General features: G+C 43.6%; 1 protein-coding gene across 1 annotated transcript; it reads left to right on the forward strand.

The window, feature by feature from the left end:
• The first annotated feature begins 12,401 nt into the window (after positions 1 to 12,401).
• Positions 12,402 to 20,096, forward strand: LOC142826098 (maestro heat-like repeat-containing protein family member 2B). The gene is made up of 5 exons (XM_075918532.1): positions 12,402 to 12,548; positions 13,482 to 13,625; positions 19,007 to 19,099; positions 19,791 to 19,860; positions 19,975 to 20,096. The coding sequence occupies exons 1-5, from the start codon at positions 12,465 to 12,467 to the stop codon at positions 20,094 to 20,096; spliced, it is 513 nt and encodes a 170-aa protein (XP_075774647.1). The 5' UTR covers positions 12,402 to 12,464.
• The last annotated feature ends 7,323 nt before the right edge of the window (positions 20,097 to 27,419 follow it).

The following is a 27,419-nucleotide window of genomic DNA, read 5'->3' on the forward strand; positions in this document are numbered from 1 at the left end:
ATAATCACATGCTGATCTACAGAAATATTTTTCTGCCTTGGACATCCCCACTAACTTGAGAGATCCAGATGGATCAGTTAGTGAAAATGGAAGCATGTGAACTTGACAGCTTCAGTTTCAGTCCCCTTGTTTCCTGCACTGAGTGTTTTTTCTGCTCTTTACACTAAATGGTAAGCATGTCCACACAATAGTGTGTTGAAGATGGATGGATGGGAGGTTTTGACTTCCTCAGTCATGGCATACTGTTTCAGGAAGGAGGTTTGCTGGGAAGAGATGGGGTGGATCTGACCACAAAAGGGAAGGACATCTTAATGCAGTGACTCACCAATCTTATTAGAAGGGCTTTAAACTAAGTTGAGTAGGGGCAGGTGACAAAAGGCAACTAGGTTCAAAAGGTATCTTTAATAGAGGACTAGTTCTTTGGGGAGAATCAGATATGGAAAATTAGAGTAGAATTACAGGAGCAACAAGAGGGAAATCCCTGGGGGGAATTTGATCAATACCTTAGATCAGTGTTTCTCAAAGTGGTCCGTGAAACCACTTTGAGAAAGTTGCTAACCGGCCGCGCCGGTGTGTTTATTTACCAGCACTGAGGCCACGGAGCCTTGCAGGTCCCTTTGACTCTGGTTAGCCAGTCATAGCAAAAGGAGCTGTGGCTGCTGCTTCCCATGGCTCCCTTTGGCTGCAAACAGCAAATCGGATCCAATGGGAGCCACGAGGCTTTGTGGCTGCGGCACCAGTAAATAAACACACCAGTGTAGCCAGTTAGCAGTTTTCTCAAAGTGGTTTCATGGACCATTTTGAGTATCACTGCTTTAGACGTCTACTCACAAATTCAAGGAATAACAGGCCTAAGCAGTCAGAATTGGGAGTACTAATAGACAAGTCATAACTGAGCTTAAGTGGCATCTCAGATACTTGATGGGATAAATCTCATAAGTGCAGTATTGGCATAGAGGGGTACATCTTGTTCAGGAAGAGCATGTAGGAATAAAAGGGCGGTGGTGGTGTATTGTACACTTGTTCTGAGTTCCACAAAGAGGCAAGAGGCAGACCAGTTGAAAGTCTCTGGGTAAAGACGAAGTGGGGAAAACACATCCAAACCAGGAGGAGGAGGGAGATGAGGCATTTCTAGAAGAAATAAAACAAATATCCAGAACACAGGCCCTTATAGTAATGAGGGATTTTACCTACCTAGACATCAGTGGGAAAAGTAATATGGGAAAACACAAAATATCCAATAAGTTCTTGGAATGTCATGGGGACAATGCTTTGTTTCAGAAACTGAAGGAAGTAACCCAGGGCATAGGCATTTAAGAATTGATTCTGACCAACAGGGAGGAGATGGTTGTGAACCTGTAGGTAGAGGCCTATTTGGGAGAAAGTGATTATGAATAAGGCTGTGAATCATTCATGGAGGTCACAGAAATCATGAAACAAAAAACAGGACTATGTAGCACTTTAAAGACTAACAAGATGGTCTATTAGGTGATGAGCTTCCGTGGGCCAGACCCACTTCCTCAGATCAAATAGTGGAAGAAAATTGACACAACCATATATACCAAAGGATACAATCAAAAAAATGAACACATATGAAAAGGACAAATCAAATTTCATGTGTTCATTTTTTTGATTGTATCCTTTGGTATATATGGTTGTGCCAATTTTCTTCCACTATTTGATCTGAGGAAGTGGGTCTGGCCCACGAAAGCTCATCACCTAATAAACCATCTTGTTAGTCTTGAAAGTTCTACATAGTCCTGGTTTTTGTTTCAGCTACACGAGACTAACACGGCTACATTTCTATCACAGAAATCATGGATTCTGTGACTTTCTGGGACCTTTGTGATTTCCACAGTAGTTGGCGTGGTACATCTCAGGGCATCCCTGGGGCCAGATGCTGTGCTGGAGCATTGGTTGGAGAGCAGTCAGGGTACCCTGGGCAGTTCCCCCACCTGGAGTGGAAGTAGTAGTGGCACCCCAGCCTGCTCTCACAGCAGTGGAGTCTGCTGGAACGCTGCCTTTCCCCAGCACCTAAAATTTATTTAGGGCCATTTTTAGTAAAAGTCATGGACAGGTGACAGGTCATCTTAACCATAGTTCTCTCCAGCACAGTGACAGAGTCCCTGTGTGCCTACCTGGTCATCAACAGTTTATGGAATTTGCTTTGGTCACAAGGATGTCACAATAGTGCTTGTGTAAGTTCAACTGGAAGTTCTGGTTGACAGACTGAGAGGCCATCTATCTCTCAGTACTGGAGCTAGTTGGAGAAAGGATTGAGAGAAGGTGTTGAGGAAAGACTAAACCATGAATACATTTGTGAGTGAACAGGAGGTAATTGATAGAGGTAAGGTTCACTATTGTATTTTTTATATCCAACCTGTATCCACACATACACATTCAAGAGCATGGGTGCATTGAAACGTATAATATTCTCCATTTCTATGACCAGATCATTAGCTGCTGTAAATCCAGTGAGCCTCTACTGACTTCCCTTTTAATTGACTTGAGTTGAAGGACTGGCCTACAGCCTCTGAACCTGGAAACTTTCCTGACAACCTGTGTCACTATTGGATGTTATGGGGAAGATCTTCTTTCCTTTCTCCAGTTGTTTTATGTATAATATGGGTCCTTATTTTATGGCTTCTGCATCCTTGGAGCCAAAATCTAGTGGTGCAAAGCATCAGAGATGGGAGAAATTAGAAGAGAAAACACAGAAGGACTTCTCTTCTAGCTGACTGTGTCTAGACTACAAAGTTCTATCACTTTTCTTCTGAAAGAGGCTTTTCTGACAGTTGGCCCGTCTACACTGGGCCAAATGTCAGAAAAAAGCCTCTTTCAGAACATCCCTTCTTCCTCGTAGAACGAGGTTTACAGAGATGCTGAAAAAACATGTCTGCTTTTCCAATATTTTTTTGGAAAAGCAGACGCATTCCTTGGACGTGGCAGAGCTTTTCTGGGATATCTCTGGTATCCTGGACAAACTCTGCAGTCTAGATGTACCTGCTGTCTACTTAAGATATTAAGTGGATAGCTAGCATATTAAATGGAGGATAACCAAGCGTTTCTTAGCAACACTAGTGCTCTTAATCCTACACCATTACTATGGCAACTGTATGGGCAATGTAAGTTACAGTTCTGATTCCATCTGCATCTGGGTGTTGGAATCGAAGGGTAAGGATGGGTAATCGCCTAATCTTGAGCAATCTTTCATGGGAAGGGTAAATTCTGATCAATTCCTCCTCCATGCCTTGGAATGCTGTTACAATGGAGACAGATAAATATGGCATTTCAGATTTCTTGTTAAATATTAAGTCTCCAGGAGAATTTCTGCTGAGACACACATGGGAGATAAAATCCTGATTTTATTAATACATCAACTATTTCACAGTTTCATAGAGTTTAAGGCTGGTAGGTCATTCGATCATGTACTTTAATCTTCTGTATGTCACAAACCATTACGTTTCACCTAGCAACCCTATGCTGAAACCAAAACTTGTCTTGGACTAAAAATTGTCACTCTTGAAGGGTATGTCAACACAGCAGTGTTAATTTGGAATAACTGATGTTATTGCAAAATAACATAGTCCGCATCTACACAGCAAGCCATTATTTCAACATAATGTCAAATAATGTCAAGCTGGAGGACTTCTTTCTCCGACTCCTATAACCCGCATTTTATGGGGAGTATGGGAAGTAGGAGGAAGAGTGCTCTTTCCCCGACTTCCTGCTGTGTAGACAGCGCCAAAAGCCGAAATAAACTATTTCAACTTAAGCTGCACAATTGATAGCTCAAGTTGTGTAGCTTATTTCTGCTTTAGCCCTGCTGTGTAGATGTGCCCAAGGCCTAGGAGACTAAGATGCTGTGTGCTGCAGACAGAGGATAGGAGAAACTGAAATGCTACCAATGCCTGAGGCCTTTGCAATGGTAGAGAAATGATTAGGTCAGAAAAGCCCTGATGATCCTGGTGGTTGATCAGTGCCCCATACTCCCGAAGAAGACAAATTCCCAACCTCCCAAACAATAATCCCTGCTAGTCTGACCCAGGGAAAATTCCTCCCCACCCTCAGATCTGGAGATCAATTGCATTCTGACCAATGTTCTCTCCAATTCTACGTGTAGAATACATTTGATGTGCATTGAGGCATGTACGGATGTGTACAACCATTAGAAACACATGTCTGCCACCCAAGTGCTCAGTTTACAGGTAACACTGATCCTGACTATGTGAGCAAGACTTACCAAGACTTAATCTCTGAGGCTTCACATAAAGGTATGGGGCAATCACCCTACCCATGGAAAACACCTAGCTAGATAATTTCATGGAGGTTAGGTCCATAAAAGGCTATTAGCCAGGGCATAAAATGGTGTCCTTGGCCTGTGTTTGTCAGAGGCTGGAGAGGGATGGCAGGAGATAAATCGCTTGATTATTGTCTTCGGTCCACCCTCTCTGGGGCACCTGGTGCTGGCCACTGTCGGCAGACAGGATACTGGGCTAGATGGACCTTTGGTCTGACCCAGTACGGCCGTTCTTATGTTCTTATGTTGTGCATTGGGGGAAAATCTTTTAGGGTCTCTAGAGGCAACTGGACAAATACCTAGTCCATGTGTCTTCTCTGCAAGTATTTAAATTACCATAAAATAAAACTGAAGCCTTTTTTCAAAACAGAGTGCATAAAGTTTGACTTCTAAATTCATACAGTGGGGTCTTTAAAAAGTGGCTTGATTTTCAAGAGATACTGAACCCCTAGAAGTTCTTTGCACTATCCATAGGTAATTCTGGGTGCTCAGCACTTTTGGAAATGACACCCTGACTAAGCAAAACACTTCAGCATGCACGTGTTTAACTTTAGATTTATTTGTTGACATAGAGTTAGGCATGTGATTAAGTTGCTGAATCAGGATATAGGCGTGTTAATATGGATTTAGGAGTTTTAGTTTAGGCACCCAGTTTTAAAAATCTTGGCTATAAATTATTCTGTGTGCTAGCAAAATGCCTAAATTAATAGTAAAGGTGGAAAAGATGATTTTATGTGGGGATCTTATTTAAAAGGAGCGGCTTTTCCTTATTATAATCCGTCCCCCCACAATAGTTCTGCAAACAGACATGGTCACCATGAGGGAAGAAAAGGATTTGCATGATTCCCAGGTCCACTTATCACCATGTCTGGTCTCCTACAGAGTCTTTACTAGATAGTGAATTAAAGACACAAGCACCGAATCCCAGTATCAATGATAACCAGCAGAATCCTTTCCTTTAATTTCAGTTGTTTACAGCGAGGTTGTTTTACTCCTGGACCATATGGACGATCAAGATAAGGCCACTATTGCCCTTCAGATTGTCAAGATAGCTGAGACCAAACTGGCTGTTGTTGTGACTGTTCTGCTAGAAAAACTTCAGCAGGATGAGGTAGGGCAGTTTCATCAAATCACATCTGTTTTCCATGTTTCCCCTCCAAATTCTGTTTGACTTCATGGAAGTAATTCAATACAGAACTTGGCTCAGCCCACCTTCAGTGTAATCAGTATTTACCCTTCTGTCTTCATGCAAAACTCATCATGCAAAATTCTGTTACAGGTCAGGATGATATAATAAAGAGACACTCAGAGGAGCACTGTCCTTTTGTACACACTGGAGTACATGGGCTGTATATTATAAAAGTGCACTGTAGGGGTATCTATAATCTCTTATAGCAGTATTTTGTCCTCCTTTAGCATCTTCATCCAAAAACCTCAAAGCACTTACCTACTTACTCATGAATTAGGTTTTACAGCACCTTTGGGAGAGTGATAAACATCCCCATTTACTGATGGGCTGTGTCATGGGGAATTAATTAACTTGCTCAACACCACATAGTGAGTTAGTAGAAGAATGGTGAATAAAACCCATGTGAACTGACTCTCTGCTCTAAACCCAAGACAACACTTCTTAATTATAATGACATATGATTGGGCTATAGCTTTGAAGGGTTCTTAAATAATCCAAACCCCTTTTTCCTTTATTAATACTCGCATCCAGCAAAGTCCATTTCTCTATTAAGGGTCAACACAGAAGGCATTTTAGTTTCAAGTACCAGGAAGCCAAGACAAGCAGTTCATTTCTGGCTCGCTTGAATAGTGTGGGGCTCATGTATTCATAAGTTATCAATTATGATTTTCAATTGAAAATCCTCCTTACATTTAAAAATGAATGGAAAGAGGCAGAGCCTCTCCCCACTAGAGCAGTGATAGCAGTTTGCAGCAGCATCCTTTAAAAGCACAACCACTGGAATGTGTAGCCAACCATTGGCTTTGAACATTCCAAAGTGCTTTATGACCTTAGCAGGCAGTTCACACCTTCAGCTGCCTGAATTCAGAGTTATAGACTCACAGGAGACAGATGTGAAAGGCTTGTTGGATCATCCAATTTCCCAGCAGTGCCTTTTTCATTTTTTGGGGCCAAACCAATTTTAAAAGCTCCTAGTGACTGGGTTTCCACCACTTTCCAATGAAGACTATGTAATAACTTGATAGATGTCTTATAGCTGGGGCATTTTTTCTGATGTTATAGTCTAAATTTTATGTCTCTGATACTTCCCCCTGCTGTGCAATGTACGCGCTGCAGGGTAAGAAATCCTGACTCCTAAGCATCCTCACTCCACAGTGCATGCTATGCAGCAAGGAGGTGGTGGCTGGCTGGAGTAGGCAGTCATGGTTGTGCTGACTCTGTGGAGGAGAGCTGACCTGATCTGAGCCCATGGGAGTCCAGTTGTTTTCCCAGTGTGATGTGATTCGATTTATGTTAGATCCAAGAGAAACCGGGACACTCCAGGGATACTTAACCACTTTCTTATTTATTGCAAGCTTTAAGCAGTTATTACAGTTGTTTAAGTTTTACAAGCCTTAAAAACAATTACTACACAATTTAAACCTTAAATGCCATACATTCTAAAGCAATAATATAGTGCAAAGCAATGCAAAAGCAATTAATAAAAGAGCTACTATAATACAATAATAAAGACTAGTTCACTTACACTTCACCCGTATGCTACCTACAGTAGCAGGCAGGAGGTCAGGGTTCCTTTTCTTCCCATGCATTGGAACACCATGCACTGGCTCACCGGTGTGAAGGGCCTATTTATTTCTAGTTACATCGAGCAGTACCTGTGGGTCAATCCTGCTCATTCCCTCCCACTGATTGTTCTTACTAAGCCCATTTTATAGCAAAGCGAGACTTGGTTGTTCTAATAATATTTACCAATTGATTTCCTATTGTTCAGGATATGTAACATGCCCAATACCCTATCTGGAGTACATTTTGTCACTTAGGATGTTGCTGCTATGTGCATAGTTGACAATTGTATGGCTGCATCTGTAATTTGTGGTTATCAGAAACAGAAGTACCTGTACAAGGTTGCTTGCCATGTGTTCTTGACATGGTCTCAGGTACCACGCTTCATCTGCATTGTTATGCAAAACATTCCTTCCTCTCACAGCTTCTCCCATGACCTTGCCTGCATGTTTATGTGCACCAGACTTGAGACAGGCCTGGGTTTTGCTTGTTAGAGATCCGCACGTGTTAAAGGGAGACATGGCCATTTACTGTCAAGTCAGGCTCCCCTACACCCACCCAACCTCACTCTGATGCATGAGGTCAGATCCCATAGAGGTTGCAGGTCTCTATTTAAAAGTCAGTTCTGCTGGCCTCCCTGCACTTTTTAAAATTTTCTCCTGAATTACTTCCAAGCTGTTGATCTTTTCTGGGGAATGTGGTGCCAAAAAAGTGAAATAAGCCAGAAGCAGTCACACCTCAGATGAACAATGAGAAACTGTTGTCTTCCTGCTTTATGACAAGATTCCTGTATGTAACAAACCCAACCCAGATGGCTGACTTTTTTTTTCACTGTCACTCCAGGTCACTGGTTGTTTCCCACTTTTCTCCTTCTCATTATGTCAGTTATATTGACCCCCTCTCTAGGTGCGCTAGTTTGCAGTTCTCTGAAATCAGTCTTGTTCTGCTCAGGTTTCTAATTTCTCTGTGCCCCTCTTTATTATTTCTCTGTCACAACTCATACCTACAACTCCTCCATATTTAGTATCATCTGTGAATTTGAACTTTGATGGACCCCATAAAAGAGACCTTCAAGTGTGCTACTGTCAATGTAGAGGTAACTCCTGAGCTAATTTTCCCTAAAAGCTGCAGAAGATTTACTGCAGGAGTTGGGTATTTTATAATTGTATTTACAAATTCTGCCTGGAGTGGATAAAAAAGGGCAAGATGCTAATAATAATAACAACAACAATAACAATAATAATAATAACAATAATAATAATAAACGAAATTAGATAAGGGGGCAGTGCAGGGCCCTTATTCTGATTAAAAAATTTGTAAATTGCTCATCTTCTTCTGAAGTGCTGCTAGCTGGGGTGATTGTGGAGGGCATAGCAAGTTTTACACAAATGAAGACAAGGGGTTACTTGAGTGAGTATACAGGCTGTGGAATCAGTGTGGTCTAGTGGAGAGGACTCCAGATAGTGAATCAGAAGACCTGAATTATTTTCCTGGCTATTGATCTGCTCTTTTAGCCTGGGCTAGTTGTTTCATGTTTAGATTGTAAACTCTTTTGGGCAGAAGCTTATTAGCGTAAGTGTTACTATATTGCGTTACTATATTAGCTTATAGCATTACTATATTGTCATCAAGGAAACATTTTCCCCAATTGTTCTTTTATGTTTTGTCCCCAGAAAAACAGAGTAGACATTTACTGTATCCTGGAGAAAGTATTACAGCAGGATGCCCAGGTCCTAAAGAGAAGGCTACTGAGCAAAATAATAACACTTGCCTCAAAGCACATGAGAGAGACTCAGGTAAGTTAGACTAACGGAAGTGCTGGAGCATAAGCTTTTGTGGTCAAAGACCCACTTCACTGCTTTTGCAGATTCAGACTAACACGGCTACCCCTCTGATACTCAGGTAAGTTAGTTTTCCCTATATGCTAATGACAGGAATGAAAGCTTAAACTAATTAAAACATTGTTTGTAAACTATATACTGAAACTCCAGGATTAATGACTGCTAGGGGCCCACAGATCCCCACACCGTCCTCCAGAAATCCCAGGTCCTAAGCAGCATGTGACTAGTTTCATCTTGTTCAAGTTACACGTGTGCTTAAGTGCTTTGTAAGGTCAGGATATTGTGACATATATCAGATGCAGAGAGGCCTACCGTTTCTTAACAAGCAAGTATTTTGTGAAGTCTCCTAGGGATTTCATTATTGATACTGATTTTGTGTGGAAGGTGCTCTGATACTATGGTGTTAAGCAGCAGGCGGAAACCTTAAAACAGAATCTGAGCTACTTCCAAAAGAAGCAGTATTTGGATTTAGGGGATAGTTTATTCAGGAAAATTCTCTGAATATCTTGAAGCTGCCCACCTCCTCTGAGGGAAAAATATCATGTCACTATGATAGCCAATCATCCACCACAAATAGCTAATAGCGAATAGTCTAAGCAGCTTGCAAACAACTGAAAGGCTGACAAGTGTTTAGCCAAACGATTCAATGATTATTTATGACTAATGATTCTGTTCACAGAAAGTTGGGTGGAAAACAGAAATAAAAACTTGATTCATTTGAGCAGCATTGGCTGGTGTAGTTGGCTTTAATCACTTCAGTCTCTCTCTTTTTGTATTTTTTAAGGAAGCAACAAATGAACTAAAAGTGGCAGCGAGCAACACATTAGTGGCTCTGGCACGCTGCTATTTCAGTGAGGTGGTTAATGAGCTTCAATGTCATCTGAAACCACTGGAGCAGCCTGACGAGTTCACTTTGATTACACTGGGCAACCTATCATCAGCCCATAGTATGTCAACTTCCATCTTTTGTTTCAAAGTTATTGTCTTCCATTTAAGGACAGAGGTTCACGCTCTGTACAGCTACACAAAGTGCTATTTGGGGGGCATGAGATGAACTGCTGTGGCTGGTTCTAGTTGCTAGACCATGAGCTATCCACACCAAGGTGCAAGCTCTTATGCCCCATTTGAAGTTCTTAAAGGACAGGATTGAGGAAAATCAGGTCTAGTGGAGCTCTTCTCCATTCCATTTCTCATCCCTCCCCAGTGCTCTCTCTCCTACTCTGGGGGTATGTCTACACTACCCCGCTAGTTCGAACTAGCGGGGTAATGTATGCATACCGCACTTGCTAATGAAGCCCGGGATTTGAATTTCCCGGGCTTCATTAGCATAAGCGGGGAGCCGCCATTTTTAAATCCCCGCTGCTTCGAACCCCGTGTAGCGCGGCTACACGGGGCTCGAACTAGGTAGTTCGGACTAGGGTCCTATTCCGAACTACCGGTACTCCTCGTGAAACGAGGTGTACCGGTAGTTCGGAATAGGCACCCTAGTCCGAACTACCTAGTTCGAGCCCCGTGTAGCCGCGCTACACGGGGTTCGAAGCAGCGGGGATTTAAAAATGGCGGCTCCCCGCTTATGCTAATGAAGCCCGGGAAATTCAAATCCCGGGCTTCATTAGCAAGTGCGGTATGCATACATTACCCCGCTAGTTCGAACTAGCGGGGTAGTGTAGACATACCCTGGGAGAGGATTGGGCATCTGGCACAGCTGCACATTGGTGGAGAATGCTCCTCCTCAGGGTAAATCCCCCACTGATTTTTTACTTCTGCCTTATCATTTGTATACGCAGCACAAAATGACCTAGGAGCCCATAGCATCCGACCCAGCGGTGTTTCTAAATGCGATAGTAAGAAGGCAGATAACAGTCAATTGTCTGTCTTCCTTTTCTTCTGGTCCTTCTTTTCAGCACTCAAGTGCATTCCTTTTGTGGGAATGACCCTGTACAGCATGAGCTCCATGCGGATGTTAGTCGACGAGAGCAGGCTGAGGCAAGCATTTTGTGGTGGTAAGTGCCAGCACTTATTGTAGATGTCCAAAATGGATATTTAGGGGCCTTGGTACAGAGTTAAGTGACTGATCGTTTACAAACAGGCTCTGAACTGGATTGTACCAGGGGCTGAGTCCTCATGCTCCTGTGGCACTCAGTGGAGTTGAGAGTGCTCCTTACTTTGCTGGAGGTGCTGAGCATTTGTAAGTTCAGGCCCTTTAAGACTTGTGGATATTTTAAAAATAAACAAAAGCTGATGCTGCCCATGTGCCAGGAAACTCCTGGGGGAAAATGTGCAGGCAACAGATTGAATTACATTTAAAAATTTCCCGTTTTCCACCCTTCCACCCATTCCTCCTCTTTAGTTTCTTAATTATCATCTCCTTTCACCCTCTTTCTCTGTCCTCTGGTCTTCTCCACTTCTCTCTTCCTTTGCGTTTTGGTTGATGCTCAAGTAAGGCCACGTCTACACTATGCAGAAGATCAACGCTGCTGCAGTTGATCACCAGGGTCCAAATTAGCAGGTCTAGTGAAGACCCACTAATTCGAACTGAGTGGGTGCTCCCGTTGGCACCGGTAGTCCTGCTTCTCATGAGGAATAACACTCCTGTCAACCTTCCACTGTGTGGACAGTCTGAAAACACGATTTAAGATACGTCAACTCCAGCTACATAATTATCATAGCTGGAGTTGCGTACCTTAAGTCAACTTTCCCCTTTAGTGTAGATCAGGCCTAAGGGACTAATCCTGCACCTTTGAGATAAATGGGAATTTTGCCATCAGCTTCATAGAACATGGGATTGAGCCTTAATTTTCCTTTCAAGGGCAGGGGGTGCATCTAATTTTAGGGCAAAATGCTGTCAAATCTCAGTATAGCTAATAGGAGTTAGGGGCACTGAACATCTTGCAGACAAACTGTAACCCAATAGGAAATCATACAGTTTTAGGGCTAAATAAGCAATAACTGCAGAGGACATGAATCATTCAGAAAACAGCTGGTCAAAATATTTTGTTTTTTTATTATATTTTTCATATTTTTTTCCAATTTGATGGAATATTAAACTGAAAAATGTCAATGACAGTTTTAATCAGGATGTGTTCAGTGTTTTTGTGCAGCTAAAAAGGTGGCTGAAATTTGTTGATTTTTGAAACATGTGAATGATCTTTGTAATTTGAAATTTTGAAAAAAACAAGAGTAAACACTTTTAATTTAATTTAAACTACCTTTTCAATCAGCTCTAATTAAGAGGTAACAAGGGAGAAAAAATATGTTTTCAAATGATGGGAATTAAAAAGAGATGGAGAGAGACGAAAGAGAAGAAAGCCTTTTGAGAAACAAGAAAGGGAAAGGAGGGAAGAGAAATAATTCAAAACTGTTATTGGATTTCATCAGCTGTTCCTGAATTGGGCATGGAATTGTAATAAACTAAAAGCCTGGGTGTATACACTGATGAAGCAACATATCCTTATTACTATTGCATCCTTTTCATATTGCCTGTCTTTTTTCCTTCCATGCAGTTCTGGAAAAATGGTCAAGGGCAGTAAATGTATATTTTAGTAACTGGGAAAAGTGCCCATTTCCCAGAATGGGTAAATCTCAATTCTGTGATCAAATTCTTCCCCTCTATCGTCATGTGACAAGCAAATGGACCACATGTGAAGATTTGGAGGTGAGAATTGTAGGCTTTCTAAACCTTGATGAGAAATTGTATTGTTAAATTCTCTGTGTATGGCACTCTTTGTGATGATGGAGTTCAATGGCAGGTTCATTGGGATGGAACAGAGTATGATGTAAAACATTTAAAAAAGATTATAATGTCACAAGCTCATGGAAATTCTGTCTGTACATAGTGTACATAGATTCCAGTTTTGTCACCTGACATGCAGATGAATATAGGAGAATGGGCTAAATTCATTCCTGGCAGATGTCTATTCAGTTCCAGTAGAGTTACAGCAGGAATGAGTTGGTTTAGTGTGCATACTAATCTGGGGAAATATCCCACTTGGGAAAGTTGTGAGGTGCAGTAGAATATAATTCTGAAACCAACACCATAGCTGTGTCTAGACTGGAAAAACTTGCCAGTTCTCTACACTGGCTGCTTGAATTTCCGGAAAAGCACTGACGATCTCATGTAAGATCTTCAGTGCTTTTCCGGAAATACTATGCTGCTCCCGTTCATGCAAAAGTCCTTTTCCGAAAGACTTTTGCGCAAAAGGGCCAGTGTAGACAGCACAGTAGTGTTTTCCGCAAAAAAGCCCCGATCGCGAAAATGGCGATTGGGGCTTTTTTGCGGAAAAGCGTGTCTAGACTGGCCACGGACGCTTTTCCGCAAAAAGTGCTTTTGCGGAAAAGCATCCTGCCAATCTAGACGTGCTTTTCCGAAAATGCTTTTAACAGAAAACTTTTCCGTTAAAAGCATTTTCGGAAAATCATGCCAGTGTAGATGTAGCCCATGAGTCTTAATTCTTTACCAGGAAATATTGAGATAGGGCTGTTTCAACAGTGGAAAAGGGAAATTGCACTCATCAGACGTAGAAAAGATGGGCCCATTGCATGATATTGAATGAATTTGTAGGAACATAAATTCTGTGTCTCTGTGTAGCTCAAGCAGGCCATCATCAAAGCCCTTGGTCCCATGATGAGCCTCCTCCTGCATAAAGAAGAGTATCAAGATAAGGTGTTCAAACAGATCCCATGGCTCCTTAAGCAATATAAAGAGGATGTTAATGTTTTTCATGCCACCAAGGTGAGATACTTATTAAAATAACTATCAATGTGTGCGCATAGGTGAACTGCACTAGCTACTACCAGTGGCATTTCCTGGTCTACATAGTGACTTGTTAGATAATAGATAAACACACAAGTCTTGATTTTATAGACATGGTGACCCAGGTGACAAGTTTTGTAGGTAAAAGCCTCTCATGAAAAGTATCTTCTGTTTCTGGAGATGATAAGGAGGTAAGAAACAAAACACCTGCCCCTCCCCCCCATAAGATACTCCCTCCTTGTGATTTACTGGTACATCCTATCAACTCTGTGTCTCTCTTTTAGATTATAAATAAACTCCTCAGAGCAGGGGCTGCTGTGTGTTGTCTCAGGGCAGTATTAAGTAAACTGCCAGTAGCTGAAAATTAATACTAAGAAGGCCTGAAGTGCATTGCTTTAGATTATATAACTAGATAGATATAAAATCACTGTCTATTTCATCTACAGTTGTGTATAAGGATGTTGTAGCTGTGTTGGTTCAAGGATATTAGAGAGACAAGGTGGGTGAGATAATATAAGTAAAGATATTTTTTCACCCACCTTGTCTCTCTTATTTCATCTACCTTCAGTATCACATGACCAAGGTAACTCCTGCCTGCTGATAGTGAGAGGATGGAGTGTGGGCAGTTGGCTTCAGTAGTATGATTGAGCATGCTCAGTCTATGTGAGCTGGCTCAGTACAAGCCAAGCAGCAAAGCCAGGGCCACAAACCTGCTGCTCTTCCCCCCTCCCCACTTCCCCCATGGTTTACTCCCAATCTATGTTGGCTTTCTGGTCCAGAATATGTGGTTGCTTTTGGGATTGGAAAGCCCATGACTTTGAGGGCTCATGGACTTGACTAAAAGTATCAGAGGACTACACAAGAGCCTAAATGTAGTAAAATATGTAGATTTCATCAGAGATATCCTGGAAGCTTCAAGCAGCAAAGAAGAAAAGTGTGTAGGTACAGGAAGGAGTTAGACTGTCATCTCATTATCAATAGCCTGGAAGAGAACATAAAATCATCATTGATAAAATTGGCAGATGAAATAAAAATTGGGGAGTGGTAAATAATGGAAAGGACAACTCACTGATTCAGAGTGATATAGATCATTTGGTAAACTGGGTGCTAACAATAAATGTGCATTTAAATATGGCTGAATGTAAATATATTCATCTAGGTGATACATACATGTTGAGGGATGCTTCCTGAGAAGCAGTATCTCTGAAAAATATTTTGGGAAACTTGGTGAATACTCAGCTGAACATGACCTACAAATGCGATGCTGTGGCCAAAAAAGCTGAAGTGATACTGGGATGCATACATGGGGAAATCTTAAGTAGGAATACAGTGGGAAATGCAAAGTTCATTTCCACACTAGAACTGACCAACAGATATTGGTAGATACCCCTGATACCGGCTTCCTGTGAGAAGAGTGCCTTCCACACCCTGCCTGGCTTATAGCAATTCAGCAGGATGCCATTTGGGCTGCACAGAGCCTCAGCCACTTTTCAGCAGCTCATGAACCAAATATTGCAAACATATATGCAATATACAGCCGTGTGCATTAAGAATATTGTCATCCACAGCACCAGCTGGGGGGAACACCTGTGACATCTTAGCAGTGTATTGTAAGCCCCAATAGATGCAGGACTCACTGTGAATCCAGCCAAGTGCCATCTTAGTGAACACAGTAGGAAGGGGAAAACTATAGCTCCTTGATAAATAAGGTCTAAGGCTTGTGTGACTGCCCCACCTCCATGACAAAGAAACAGGTGCCACAATACTTCAGACACAGTGGCTATTTCTGCTGCTTAGTACCCAACTTCATCACACTGGCTACCCTATTATTGGACCTGATGAAGAACACCCAATCACAGAAAGTCCAGTAATCAGAAAACTGTTAGGAAGCCTTCCAGGCCCTGTGAAAGCAGCTGAACCAAGAGCTGGTCCTATCCCATCCAACTTCACAAAGCCTTCTATCCTTCAAATGGAGGTCTCGGAGGTAGGACCAGGAGTGGTACTATCTCAAGAAATAGGTGGGAAGGAGCACCAGATCCTTTATCTCAGCTGCAAGCTGTTCTCCTGAGAGACCTGCCGCCCTACTATAGCAAGGGAGGCCCTGGTCATCAAGTGGGTGATCTACACCCTGGGGCTATGTCTACACTATAAAGTTAATTCGAACTAACGGATGTTAGATCGAATTAACTTTGATAGGCACTACACTAGCACTCCGCTAGTTCGAACTTAATTCGAACTAGCGGAGCGCTTAGTTTGAACTAGGTAAACCTCGTTGTACGAGGACTAAGCCTTGTTCGAACTTACTAGTTCGAATTAAGGGTTGTGTAGCCCCTTAATTCGAACTAGTGGGAGGCTAGCCCTCCCCAGCTTTCCCTGGTGGCCACTCTGGCCAACACCAGGGAAACTCGTCTGCCCCCCTCCCGGCCCCGGATCCCTTAAAGGGGCACGGGCTGGCTACGGTGCCCATGCCAGGTGCAAGCCTGCCAGCACCCAGCTAGCAGACCCTGCACCTGGCACGGCTCGAGCCAGCCACCCGCTGCCACCCAGCCCTCCCCCTCTTCCTGGGACCAGGCTGGCAGCTCTCGGGAGCCTGCCCAGGACCGCAAGAGGCGGGCACCGGCCTGGTCTAGTGCGGACATCGTGGACCTTGTCCACGACCTCCGCACTAGGCACAGGAAAATGGCCGTCTAGGGCAGGAGAGCTGCCAGCCTGGCCACCGAGGAGCAGGTGTGCATGAAAATGAAGGTGGTCCACTGAGACCCCCGACCCTGAGCCCTGAGCTTACAATGGCCATACTGGGTCATACCAAAGGTCCATCTAGGCCAGTAGCCTGTCTGCCGACAGCGGCCAACCCTAGGGACTCTGGAGGGGATGGACCGAAGACAGTGACCAAGCCATTTGTCTCGTGCCATCCCTCTCCAGCCTTCCACAAACTTTGGGCAGGGACACCACTCCTACCCCCTGGCTAATAGCACTCCATAGACCCAACCTCCATCACTTTATCTCACTTCTCTTTAAACTCTGTTCTAGTTGTAGCCTTCACAGCCTCCTGCAGAAAGGAGTTCCACAGGTTGACTCTTTGCTTTGTGAAGAGCAACTTTCTGTTTCTAGTTTGAAGCCTGCTACCCATTCCTTTTCTTTGGTGTCCTCTAGTCCTTCTATTATAGGAACTAATGGAGAACTTTTCTTGATGCACCCTCTCCACCCCACTCATGCTTTTATAGACCTCTATCCTATCCCCCCTCAGTCTCCTCTTTTCTAAGCTGAGAAGTCCCAGTCTCTTTAGCCTCTCTTCATATGGGACCTGTTCCAAACCTCTGATCATTGTAGTTGCCCTCCCCTCTCCCACCCTCTCTCTTCCCCTCTCCCACCTCCTTTTCCCAGTCTTCCCGAGAATTGTTCAATAAAGAGAGATTCTATTTTTGACCACACATTTTCTTTATTTTGTACATCAGGAAGGGGGGCTAGGGAAGGGTAAGTGGAAGGAGGTGAGGGAGGAATGGGGTATGAGCCCCCGATGGGGAGGACTGGGCTGGCTCTGCGAGCTTCTGGGGGTGGAAGCTCTCCTGCAGCCCCCCAATTGCTCCCTCTCCCCAGATGGCAGCCTGTGGCAAGTACAGCCGGGCTGATGGCCGAGTACTGTGATGTGCCCAGTGTGGGTACTCCGGGCACTCCAAGCCAGGACTGCTTTACAAGCGGGGCACCCCTGAGAACTCTCTGTCCGGGGTGGGGGTCGGGTCCCTTTAAGCACAGCCCTCGGCTAGCCTGAGGCAGCAGCTCCACGCTCTAAGTCCTCATCTGATGCCCTGCCGGCACTGCTTCCGGCCATCCTTTACACCGGTTCAGGGTCCACTTAATGTGGACATGCTAGTTCGAATTAGCAAAACGCTAATTCGAACTAGTTTTTTAGTCTGGATCCGTTAGTTTGAATTAGCTTAGTTCGAATTAACTAATTCGAACTAAGTTAGTTCGAATTAGCGCTGTAGTGTAGACATACCCTGGGGTATTCTGTACTGGGGAAGCCCTTTCAACTGGTCACCAACCATGCACCCCTCAGATGGATTAATAACATGAAGGACACCAGTGCCTGAATAATGAGGTAGTACTTCCCGCTCCAACCCTATGACTTCTGTATGTTACACTGGGCCAGGGAAGGCTCATGCAAACATGGACTTCTCCCAAGTGGAAGGAGACGATGAAGAGGAAGGTCCACCAATGGACACCCTCTTAAGGGGGAGTGTTTGTGACAGAGGATACCCACCATGCATGGTTCAGCGGGGGCTAATCATGATCTGTGGGCTATGCCCCTTCATACTTGCTGGGAATGCTCCAACTGGAACCAGGATATAAAAGAGAGCAGCTCAGTTCTGTCTAGGCTGACAGCTGAAGGGAGCAGAGGTGCTTTGCAGGCTTTTGTGGAGGGACTGCCAGTGCCCTAGGATGCAGAAACCAGCCAGCCTGTGGTTCCAGTTGACCCCCCCCCCCCCCCCCACAACCATCCAATGCCACAGATGGAGGAGAGACCACGGAGTTACTGAGATGATCTGCTGCAGAAGAATGGTGGGAAGTAATCTATGTGAACTAAGCATTCTTGAGTTGAGGTATTAGGCTTTGACTCTGCATGTTTTGGAAGAAACCCCATTGAGCTGCAAGACAAGGCCCTAGGCTGGGACCCTGTGGAGTAGGTAGAGCCTGGTGGAGAAGGGCTGGCCACTAGGCAACACTGGTTTGCCCCAAAGGGTGGTTGAGCACTAGGTTGCACGGTCGTACCTAGAAGGGCTTGGGTCATTGAGCTGAAGAGCCTCATTAAAGGGCTGCTGCACTGACCCTGACTATTAGGCAATGCTGCTCTAAGAACCAGGCCTGCTATGGTGGTTGGGGAGACTAGGCCACTTGGGCTGCCTTAGTTCTTTAAGTCCTCCACAACCTGATACCATCCAAACAGGGTGGACCTACCCTGTGACAGGTGACTTAATTACAGTCTATAATATCTGCATGGGGAAATATATGTAATGACCTAGCAGAGAAAGGCATGACATGATCCAGTGGCTACAAACTGAAACAGGATACATGCAGATGGGAAATAAGGTCTACCTTTTCAGTGGTGGGATATTAGCCATTCAAACCATTTTCCAAGAGTCAAGGTGATCATTTTAAAATCAAGATTGGTTTTTTTTCTGAAAGTTCTGCTTTAGGAATTATTTTGGCAATTTCTAAGGCCTGTGTCATACAGAAGGCCTGAGTAGTTGATGACAGTCATCCCTTTTGGCCTTGGAATCTATGAATTCCATGAACCTGCTTCAGTCATTGCATATTGCTCCTTTGTATGCCCACCTTCTAACTTTCACCTTCTGTTGTAGAGTCTGAGGCAGCTCTTGGAAGTCTCTGGTGAATATAAGATCCTTCTACCTAAAAGGAAATTTCAAGCCATCTGCAGTGCTCTGCACAACCGGGTGAGGGGAACTTCTTCTTGTATCACTTGAGCTTAAGCACAGCAGATCTGAAGCATATTAACAATAAACATCTTTTGAATGCTAGTGAAGAGCCCGGAGACCTTCTTATGCCTTATTGGTTTCTGCTGGCTTAAGAATAAGCAGATAGTGGTCTCATTTTATTAGCTAAAATCCAGCTCAGTTTGTAAAGCAATTTTAGCATAAGCCAGTTATTAGAGGGAGTTAGAGTTAGATAGTAAAAACTGATCCCATCCAAATGGGGAGGACCTATCCTGTGACAGGGTGACTTAATTGCAGTCTATAATATCTATGTGGGGAAACATATGTAATAATCTAGCAGAGAAAGGCATAACGTGAGCCAATAACTAGAAAATGAAGCTGGACAAATTCAGACTGCAAATAAGGCCTACATTTTTATGGTGGAATAATTAACCATTTGAACCAGTTACCAAGGGTCAAGTCTTGATTCAATTAGCTCTGCTGCTAAAAACACTTTGAAAGCAGGAACTTCTGTTATCCAGTGTATCGGTCATTGTTTCTGATTCTTGTTGTGCAGTCAGTACCATTTATTTTGGGTTCAGATCTCTATTTGGAAAGGTAGGAAGTGAGTGCTTAGAAATTAATTGAGCATCTTCTTTTCAGTTGCTTGTTCTGATTAGTTTTCCTTTGATCACTTCTCTTCTTCCCACAGATCTGTTCTCAAACTCAGCAGCTCATCATGGAAAATCATATGGAGCTGTTCTATTGTATCCTACTGCTAGGTAGGGGAAGAGACTCCAAATTACACAGTAGTTTCCTTGTAACTTCCTTCTTTTGTAGGTGTGGTAAGAATGAGCTTTCAGTTGTTAGTGAGGATGTGATTTCTTCCTTTGCAGCCCGTTCTTCTCCTGATGACCTCATAGCATTTCTGCACTCGCAGCTGAAGATTAAGAAGGAGACTGTTCGTGTGGAATCCCTGAATCTGCTCACAGCTATTATTGGTGCTGACTGTAAGTAACACAGGAGTAACTGTGACTGCTGCGATCATCGCCATCGTGCTGGGGGTTGAGTTGGGGACATCCAGAGCTAAAAGCATGAGCTGCTATAGGTTGATCTAAAGAACCAAGGCTTTGCAGGCATGGTAGGGCTATAACATACTCATCATCTCTGCAAATGGGGCACAGAGGATCTGTAACACAGGGGCGGATATAGGGCAGGGCGAGCGGGGCGGCCGCCCCGGGTCCTGCGCTTCAAAATCCCCGCACCTGCGCATGGCGTCACTGTGCATGCACCGTGGCAAAGGGGTGGGGCCCGTGGAATTATGCTTCCCGGGGCCCTGCAAAATGGTCATCTGCCCCTGCTGTAACACATAGAATTATTAGAGTCATAGATTATTAGAACTGGAAGGGACCTTGAGAGGTCATCAAGTCCAGTCCCCTGCCCTCATGGCAGGACCAAGCGCTGTCTAGATCACCCCTGATAGGTGTCTATCCAATCTGCTCTTAAATATCTCCAGTGGTGGAGATTCCACAACTTCCCTTGGCAATTTTTCACAGTGTTTAACCAACCTAACAGTTGGGACGTTTTTCCTAATGTCCAACCTAAACCTCCCTTGCTGCAATTTAAGCCCATTGTTTCTTGTCCTATCATCAGAGGCCAAAGAGAACAATTTTTCTCCCTTCTCCTTGCGACACCCTTTTAGCTGCATGCTCACCAGAGGGTTGGATATTCACTAAAGGGACCCAGTGCTGCTCTAAGTTACTCCCATGTAGTCACACAGAAATCAACAGGGTTAATTAAGTGCTGAATGTAGCCTAAGATATTTTCAAGGTTCAAATACAAAGGTAATCTTGTGGCGGATGCATTTTAATAATAATGAGATAAAAACAAAATAGTACTCCTGACTGAATAAGTATTAGACACTCTAGAATAGACTCCGAATTCTGCTATACTGGTGGTAAACACAGACTAACTTCACTGACCTCCATTTGTCTAACTCTCTTACAATATTTCCATCAGGATAGTATGATGGCGCTATTTACAGAAGTGGAAATACTTCAGACTTAGACTGGTGTAACTGAGATCAGAGCCTGGTCCTATATTTTCCCCGCTGATTCTGTATATGAGTGAAGCTTGGGAGTACTCTTAAATAGGGCCCAGGACACATTCTAATGTGGAGCATGAGTGTTTGGAACAAAGATATACTATATTGCACACTTCTCCTTATCTTTCAGTGCCTGAGACAAGAGTTAGAAAGTTTCGCATTGTGAAGGCAGTGAAATCTGCTCTCAGTGATCAGAGTGCTAAGGTAAGATTGTGGTTGGAATAGTGGTATTGCTGTTAATATCTGGGAAGTATTTCACTCAGTGGAGAGTCTGGCAATGAGACACATTTTTAGGCTGAGATTATTAATAGGGTTTCAATTAATCACAGTTAACTAAAAATTAATGGGATTAAAAATATTTTTGTGTTTTTTTACATTTTCAAATATATTGATTTCAATTACAACACAATGACAAGTGTGTACTATGCACTTTATATTATTTTTATAACAAACATTTGCATTGTAAAAATGACAAAAGAAATAATATTTTTCAATTCATCTTATACAAGTGATGTAGAGCAATCTCTTTAGCGTGAAAATGCAACTTACAAATGTAGATATTTTTTGTTAACTGTAACAAAACAATGTAAAACTTTAGAGTCTACAAGTCCATTCAGACCTACTTCTTTTTCAGCCAGACACTAAGACAAACAAGTTTGTTTACATTTATAGGAGAAAATGCTGCCTTTTTCCTAATTACAGTGTCACCTGAAAGTGAAAACTGGCATTTGCATGGTACTTCTGTAGCCAGTGTTGCAAGAAATTTACATAACGGATGTGTTAATCATTTGTACTTCAGCCACCATTCCAAAGAGATAAAAGCAAAAGCAAAAGGACTCTCATATCCTGTCTCATATTGCATGCAGAAGGGATGTCAGGGGTTCACACCCCAGTGCGCCTCAGTGCCCCCTGACTCTCTTCATATAGCCCATCTCAGGGCAGAATACAGTCTGTATGGGTTGCTCATCATAGGCATTTGGGCTTATCTCCGTGGCCCCGCTTACCTAAGCCAGGCTGTAACCTGTCTCCACGCCCGGGCCTTTCCTCCGGCCCCTCATCAGGGTAGCCTTAGCTGGCCTTCTCCCAGCTCTAGCTGGCTAACCCCAGCAGGTCTCCCTCCTGGGAGCTCCTGCTTCCTCCACAGCCAGCCCCTCACTGGCCTCTCTCCTCCCTTGAGCAACCTGGGCTTCTCTATATATACGAGCCAGCTGTCCTCATACTCGCCCTAATGGGTTCAGCTGGCTTCTACCAGCCATTCGTGCAGTCCTGGGTCTTTGCCAGCTGGGCCCTCTCTAGCCCTAACTAGCTCCCACTGGCCTCCTCTCTGCTAGCCCCGGCTCCGGGCCGGAGTCCTGGTATTAAAGGGCCAGTGCAGGGCAGGCGCCCTGTCACAAGGGATAATAATAACTCGTGCATAATCTCTACCCTTGCAGGTGAAGATGGCAGCTCTCCATTTTGTCAAGAAGCTGCTCAGTTCAGGAAGTGTGGAGAATTGTGCAGCAGGGGATATGGTTGCATACGTTTTCAGAGAGTTCGATGTGTCCACCAGAAATCTGGTAAGGAGAGTTCTTAACACTTAGGACTCAGTTCTGCCATTCTGGCATGCTGATTGTTCCCCTTGACTTCAGTGGGAGCTTTGGATGCTCAAGGATGCAGCTGGACTGAAGGATTAGAGCTAGAATCTGATCAGTGATATTCGTGTAAAGCCAGGGTAATGCCCCTGACTTCAGTGGCATTATTTTGGATTTACACAAGTGTAACAGAGACCAGAATCTGATTCTGGATATTTACATCTGACAGTGCGACCTACATTCCTTAGACCTCGGGCAAGTCAGTGAAAATTCTGACAACACAATCTTTCAGTGAAATGCTCTTGTATAAGGAAGCACATCTTTTTTATAAATAGACTCTCCAAAGAACACACTGGTGCCCAATCCTGTGGCTGCTGAAGCATACATAAACTATTAGCAAAACACTGAAGTTATGCAGCCTACATCAAGATGTCTAGAACCTGGAAAAGTTTGCTGCACACTTCATACTCTGTTCTATGTGTACTAGTTCAAAATCTTTTCAATGGGTATTTCCAGCTATGGGCAGAGTCATGGACTCCAGACACAGAGTTCCATGATGGGATCCATGATATACATTAACTTTACAGTAAGTTGTTGAGGATCTTAGCTCTGCCTGGCCCTTTAGCTACGAAGTGGGAGCTTATGGCAGTACTCACCAACTGCCTCTTTTTCATGCTACCCATCTCAAAGAAAGTAGGAGGCAACTCTTTCTCATCAGGCCACATTTGCTCTTATTTAAACTGAAATCAGTAGAGCTGATCAATATTTAGTTTGGTGTAAGGAAGAACAGAATTTAGCCTATAGATAGACTCACATTCACTATGCACAGAATGATCAAGCTGCTTGGGGCATCAGAACAAACAGAATGGCTCCCTCTAGGTTCTGCATATTTATTTCCACTGGGCAGAGTCTGAGTGGCTCTCCTCAGAGATAAAAAGAAGAAATGTTCTTTTTTGAAAATTTTTCAAAAAGTGAATACTGTTCAGGGAACTCTTTTATAGAATCATAGAACGATAGGGCTTGAAGAGAATTCAGGAAGTCATCGAGTCCAACCCCCTGCTAAAAGCAGAACCAATTCCAACTAAATCATCTCAGCCAGGGCTCTGTCAAGCTGGGACTGAAAAACCTCTAGGGATGGAGATCTCACCACCTCCCTCAGTAACCCATTCCAGTGCTTCACCACCCTCCTCGTGAAATCGTTTTCCCTAAGATCCACCCCCCACACACAACTTGAGACCACTGCTTCTTGTTCTGTCATCTGTCACTACTGAGAACAGCCTCTCTCCATCTTCTTTGTGTCCCCTTGTGCTGGGGTTTTCCTAAGCCTGGGTTCTGACCCACCAGTTAGGTGTTTCTGTTATTCTCTTCCCTTAAGAATCTCCATCATTCGAGGTTTTTAATGCCAGGCTTGGCAAAGCCATGGCTGGAATAATTTAGTTGGGGCTGGCCCTGCTTTGAGCAGGGGGTTGGACTATATGACCTCCTGAGGTCCCTTCCATCCTTAATCCATGATTTTATGATTTGTGCACTCCTAATGCAATGGAAAAGCTCTCATAGGTCAATATTCAGAAAGGCTTTGTAAGAAATAGACACCGCTTCTACAGCCAGTGTTTTCCCACTAGCTAGTAAATTCTATGTATCTATCTCATAGCAGGGGACAAAACTTCCCTCCCAGGATGTTCAGGAAGAAAGCACTATCCAAACTATGTGCATTCACATCCTGCAAGGCCTGGACATATCAGTCACTGGAATGACCCAAGTAAGTGACATGTTGCTACTGCTTCGTGAAATAAAGACATTCTTCCGTATATCTACTGTACCTCTCCATAAGGAAGCTTCTTGCCAGTCAGGATAATGGAGGTACAGCATGTCAAGTTCATGTCAGAGATGATGGGACCTCTGTATCATGGAGGAAGCGATTCACAGTACAGACAAGATAAAAAGGAACTTCACTGGAAGGAACCATAATGCAGTGGTCTTCTGTTAATTACCACGATTGCCTGAGTGCAACGTCTCCTTAGATTCCCCATGAATCCCTTGGAAATGTAGACTTGGTGATCCTGTATTTAAACAGTTATTGGGGCCGTGATTGTGCCTTCTGTATGTCTGAAAAGTGCAGGATGAATTTATGGTGCTGTCTAAGTAGCTTTATAATGCAGGGAAAGATGATTCATCTCCGGATGAGAACCAGATTGCTAATGCTCTCCAAACAAGGCAGTGTACTTAAAATGTAAAGAGAGGGATCACTGGGACAGGTAGTGTGAGATGATGGCGGAGGGAAGGAGAAAGTGAGATCGAGATAAGGTAACGAGATAGGGAAGGGTCAGTGATGACTAAAAGGAGAAGGTGCATGACAGAAGGATTCAGCCAGTAGGAGGTGGGGGAATGAAAATAGCCAAGTGTTGAACTATCTTGCTCTTCTGTGCAGGTGTTATGGCCAAGGCTTCTAACGTATGTGGTGCCAACTCAGTACACTGGCACTTTGAAGCCTCTCTGCAGATGCCTCCAGGAAATGGCTGAGAAAAAGATGCAAGAAGGAGGAGAAGCTGCTTGCCTGGACTACAGTGGACAAGGTTTATAACAGAAACTCTTTCATTTATTCTCACCAGCCACTATGAAATGACCAGATTCAGCCTGTTCCAATTCTCTCATCTTCAGTCAAGAGACTAAAAGGAATGCAGGATGGTCTTGGGATTAAAACATGGCAATGGAAGGGAGCTAGAAATTGGGGGTTCTGGTTCCAGATCACCACCAAAATTCTGATATAACATTGGGGAAATCACTTGCTCTCTCTCAGCTTTCCCACTTGTGAAATTGAGGACTAGTTAATGCCAGTTTCTTAGAGGTGCTATGAGGAGGAATTAACTCATGTTTGTAAAACACTTTTGAGATGCTCCACCTGAAAACACTATGGAAATGCAAATATTATCAGCTGCATGCAACGCTGGTGGGCACATTGGAAATGGCTAGGTGAACAACATCAGCGGGATTCTCCAAAGTCTGGCATAATTAATGATCTTCTATTTCTTTTCCCAGGGAAACTCCCTACACCTCAGGGATTGCTGGCACGACTCCTGGTAAGTAGACCACAGAGAACAGGTTTTCTGAGAAATGTGAAGTGGAACAGTTAAATATAAAAATCAGTTTTCCAGCTAAATGCTTTAGGCTGAAGAATGTGTATGATTGGGTCTCTCTCCACCCTCCCCGATCAGACAGAGACACACTGTTCTACACCCTCATGCTAGTTAGAATATTTTCTTCTTTAGGAAGTCACTGCAGTAGAAGCAGCAGCTCTACAGTGTGTAGTCTCCACAGTGAGAGAATCTGAAATATTTCCTCCTTCAGGAACAAGCTGGTATCTTGCTGCAGAACTTAGCCTGTGCTTTCTCCCTCATTGACAGGTTGTAGCCTCATCTCCTTATGAAAGAGAAGGACACGGATATTCTGTCTTGCAGCTGCTAAAAGCCTTGCACCAAAATATCCATGCAGCAGTGGGTGAGATGTGGGGAGTAAAGATTCCAGCTCTGCTGCAGCACCTTGAAGGTAAAGTGCTAGTTGGGAGTGACGTGGTCCATGGAGGATAGAAGAGAAAGCAGAAAATGCAGATTCCTATTGACATGTGTGGTGCCATGCATGTTGCAGTCCGTGGGAATAGTGTGGAATTGAAACTGGGGTTCTAGACACCTCACAAAATTTTTCTACAATTGTGAACCAGTGAGCTAACTCCAGTGTCAACCCGGGGGCCAACCACTTAGGATGGAATCAGGCCAGGAAGGTTTCAGTTGAATGACCATTTTACAGTGGTATCTTCCTGATCTTAGGTAGGTGGTTATTTAGGAAGGTCAATACACATGAAACTGGAGGTTTGTGAAACTCTTATGCACTGTTTTTGTGGTCACAAGTACAGTCTGATTTTTGCAAACTGAATTTTTCTGAAAAATTAAACCCTAGGGCTACGTCTAGACTGGCATGATTTTCCGCAAATGCTTTTAATGGAAACATTTTTCCATTAAAAGCATTTGCGGAAAAGAGCGTCTAGATTGGCACGGATGCTTTTCCGCAAAAGCACTTTTTGTAGAAAAGCATCCGTGCCAATCCAGACGCGGTTTTGCGCATGAAAGCCCCGATGGCCATTTTCGTGATCGGGGCTTCTTTGCGCAAAACAATACCGCATTGTCTACATTGGCCCTCTTGCGCAAAAGCATTTGCGCAAGAGGGCTTTTGCCTGAACAGGAGCAGCATAGCATTTCCACAAGAACACTGATAATCTTACATGAGATCATCAGTGTTCTTGCGGAAATTCAAGCGGCCAGTGTAGACAGCTGGCAAGTTTTTCCGCAAGAGCAGATGATTTTGCAGAAAAACTTGCCAGTCTAGACTCAGCCTATGTTTCTTGTCAAGATTAGTTCAATTTAAAATCCCACAGTTTTTCTTTCTGTAAGGAAACTTAATCCATATATTAGCGATAGAATCCATGCCTGTCACAACAAAGCTACGTTGACCAAGTGGGTGCCCTACATATAATGTGTAATCTACGTATTGTAGGCCTGATGTCTTTCACCAATTTTACAGTCGTATGAAACTATTGACATCAGTGGGAAAAAATTTAGCGTTGGTTGTGTCTATACTACGGGGTTATGTCAATATGGTTATAGTGACAAAGCTA

This window comes from Pelodiscus sinensis, unplaced genomic scaffold, assembly GCF_049634645.1.
Source record: "Pelodiscus sinensis isolate JC-2024 unplaced genomic scaffold, ASM4963464v1 ctg46, whole genome shotgun sequence".
Taxonomy (NCBI): Eukaryota; Metazoa; Chordata; order Testudines; family Trionychidae; genus Pelodiscus; species Pelodiscus sinensis.

Excerpts from the sequence above, each read along its gene's own strand:
- LOC142826098 (XM_075918532.1), top strand. The coding sequence starts at position 12,465 with ATGGGTAAATCTCAATTCTGTGATCAAATTCTTCCCCTCTATCGTCAT. Across the intron at positions 13,626-19,006 it reads ATGTTTTTCATGCCACCAAG|AGTCTGAGGCAGCTCTTGGA; the intron begins GTGAGATACTTA and ends CTTCTGTTGTAG. Across the intron at positions 19,100-19,790 it reads GCAGTGCTCTGCACAACCGG|ATCTGTTCTCAAACTCAGCA; the intron begins GTGAGGGGAACT and ends TTCTTCCCACAG.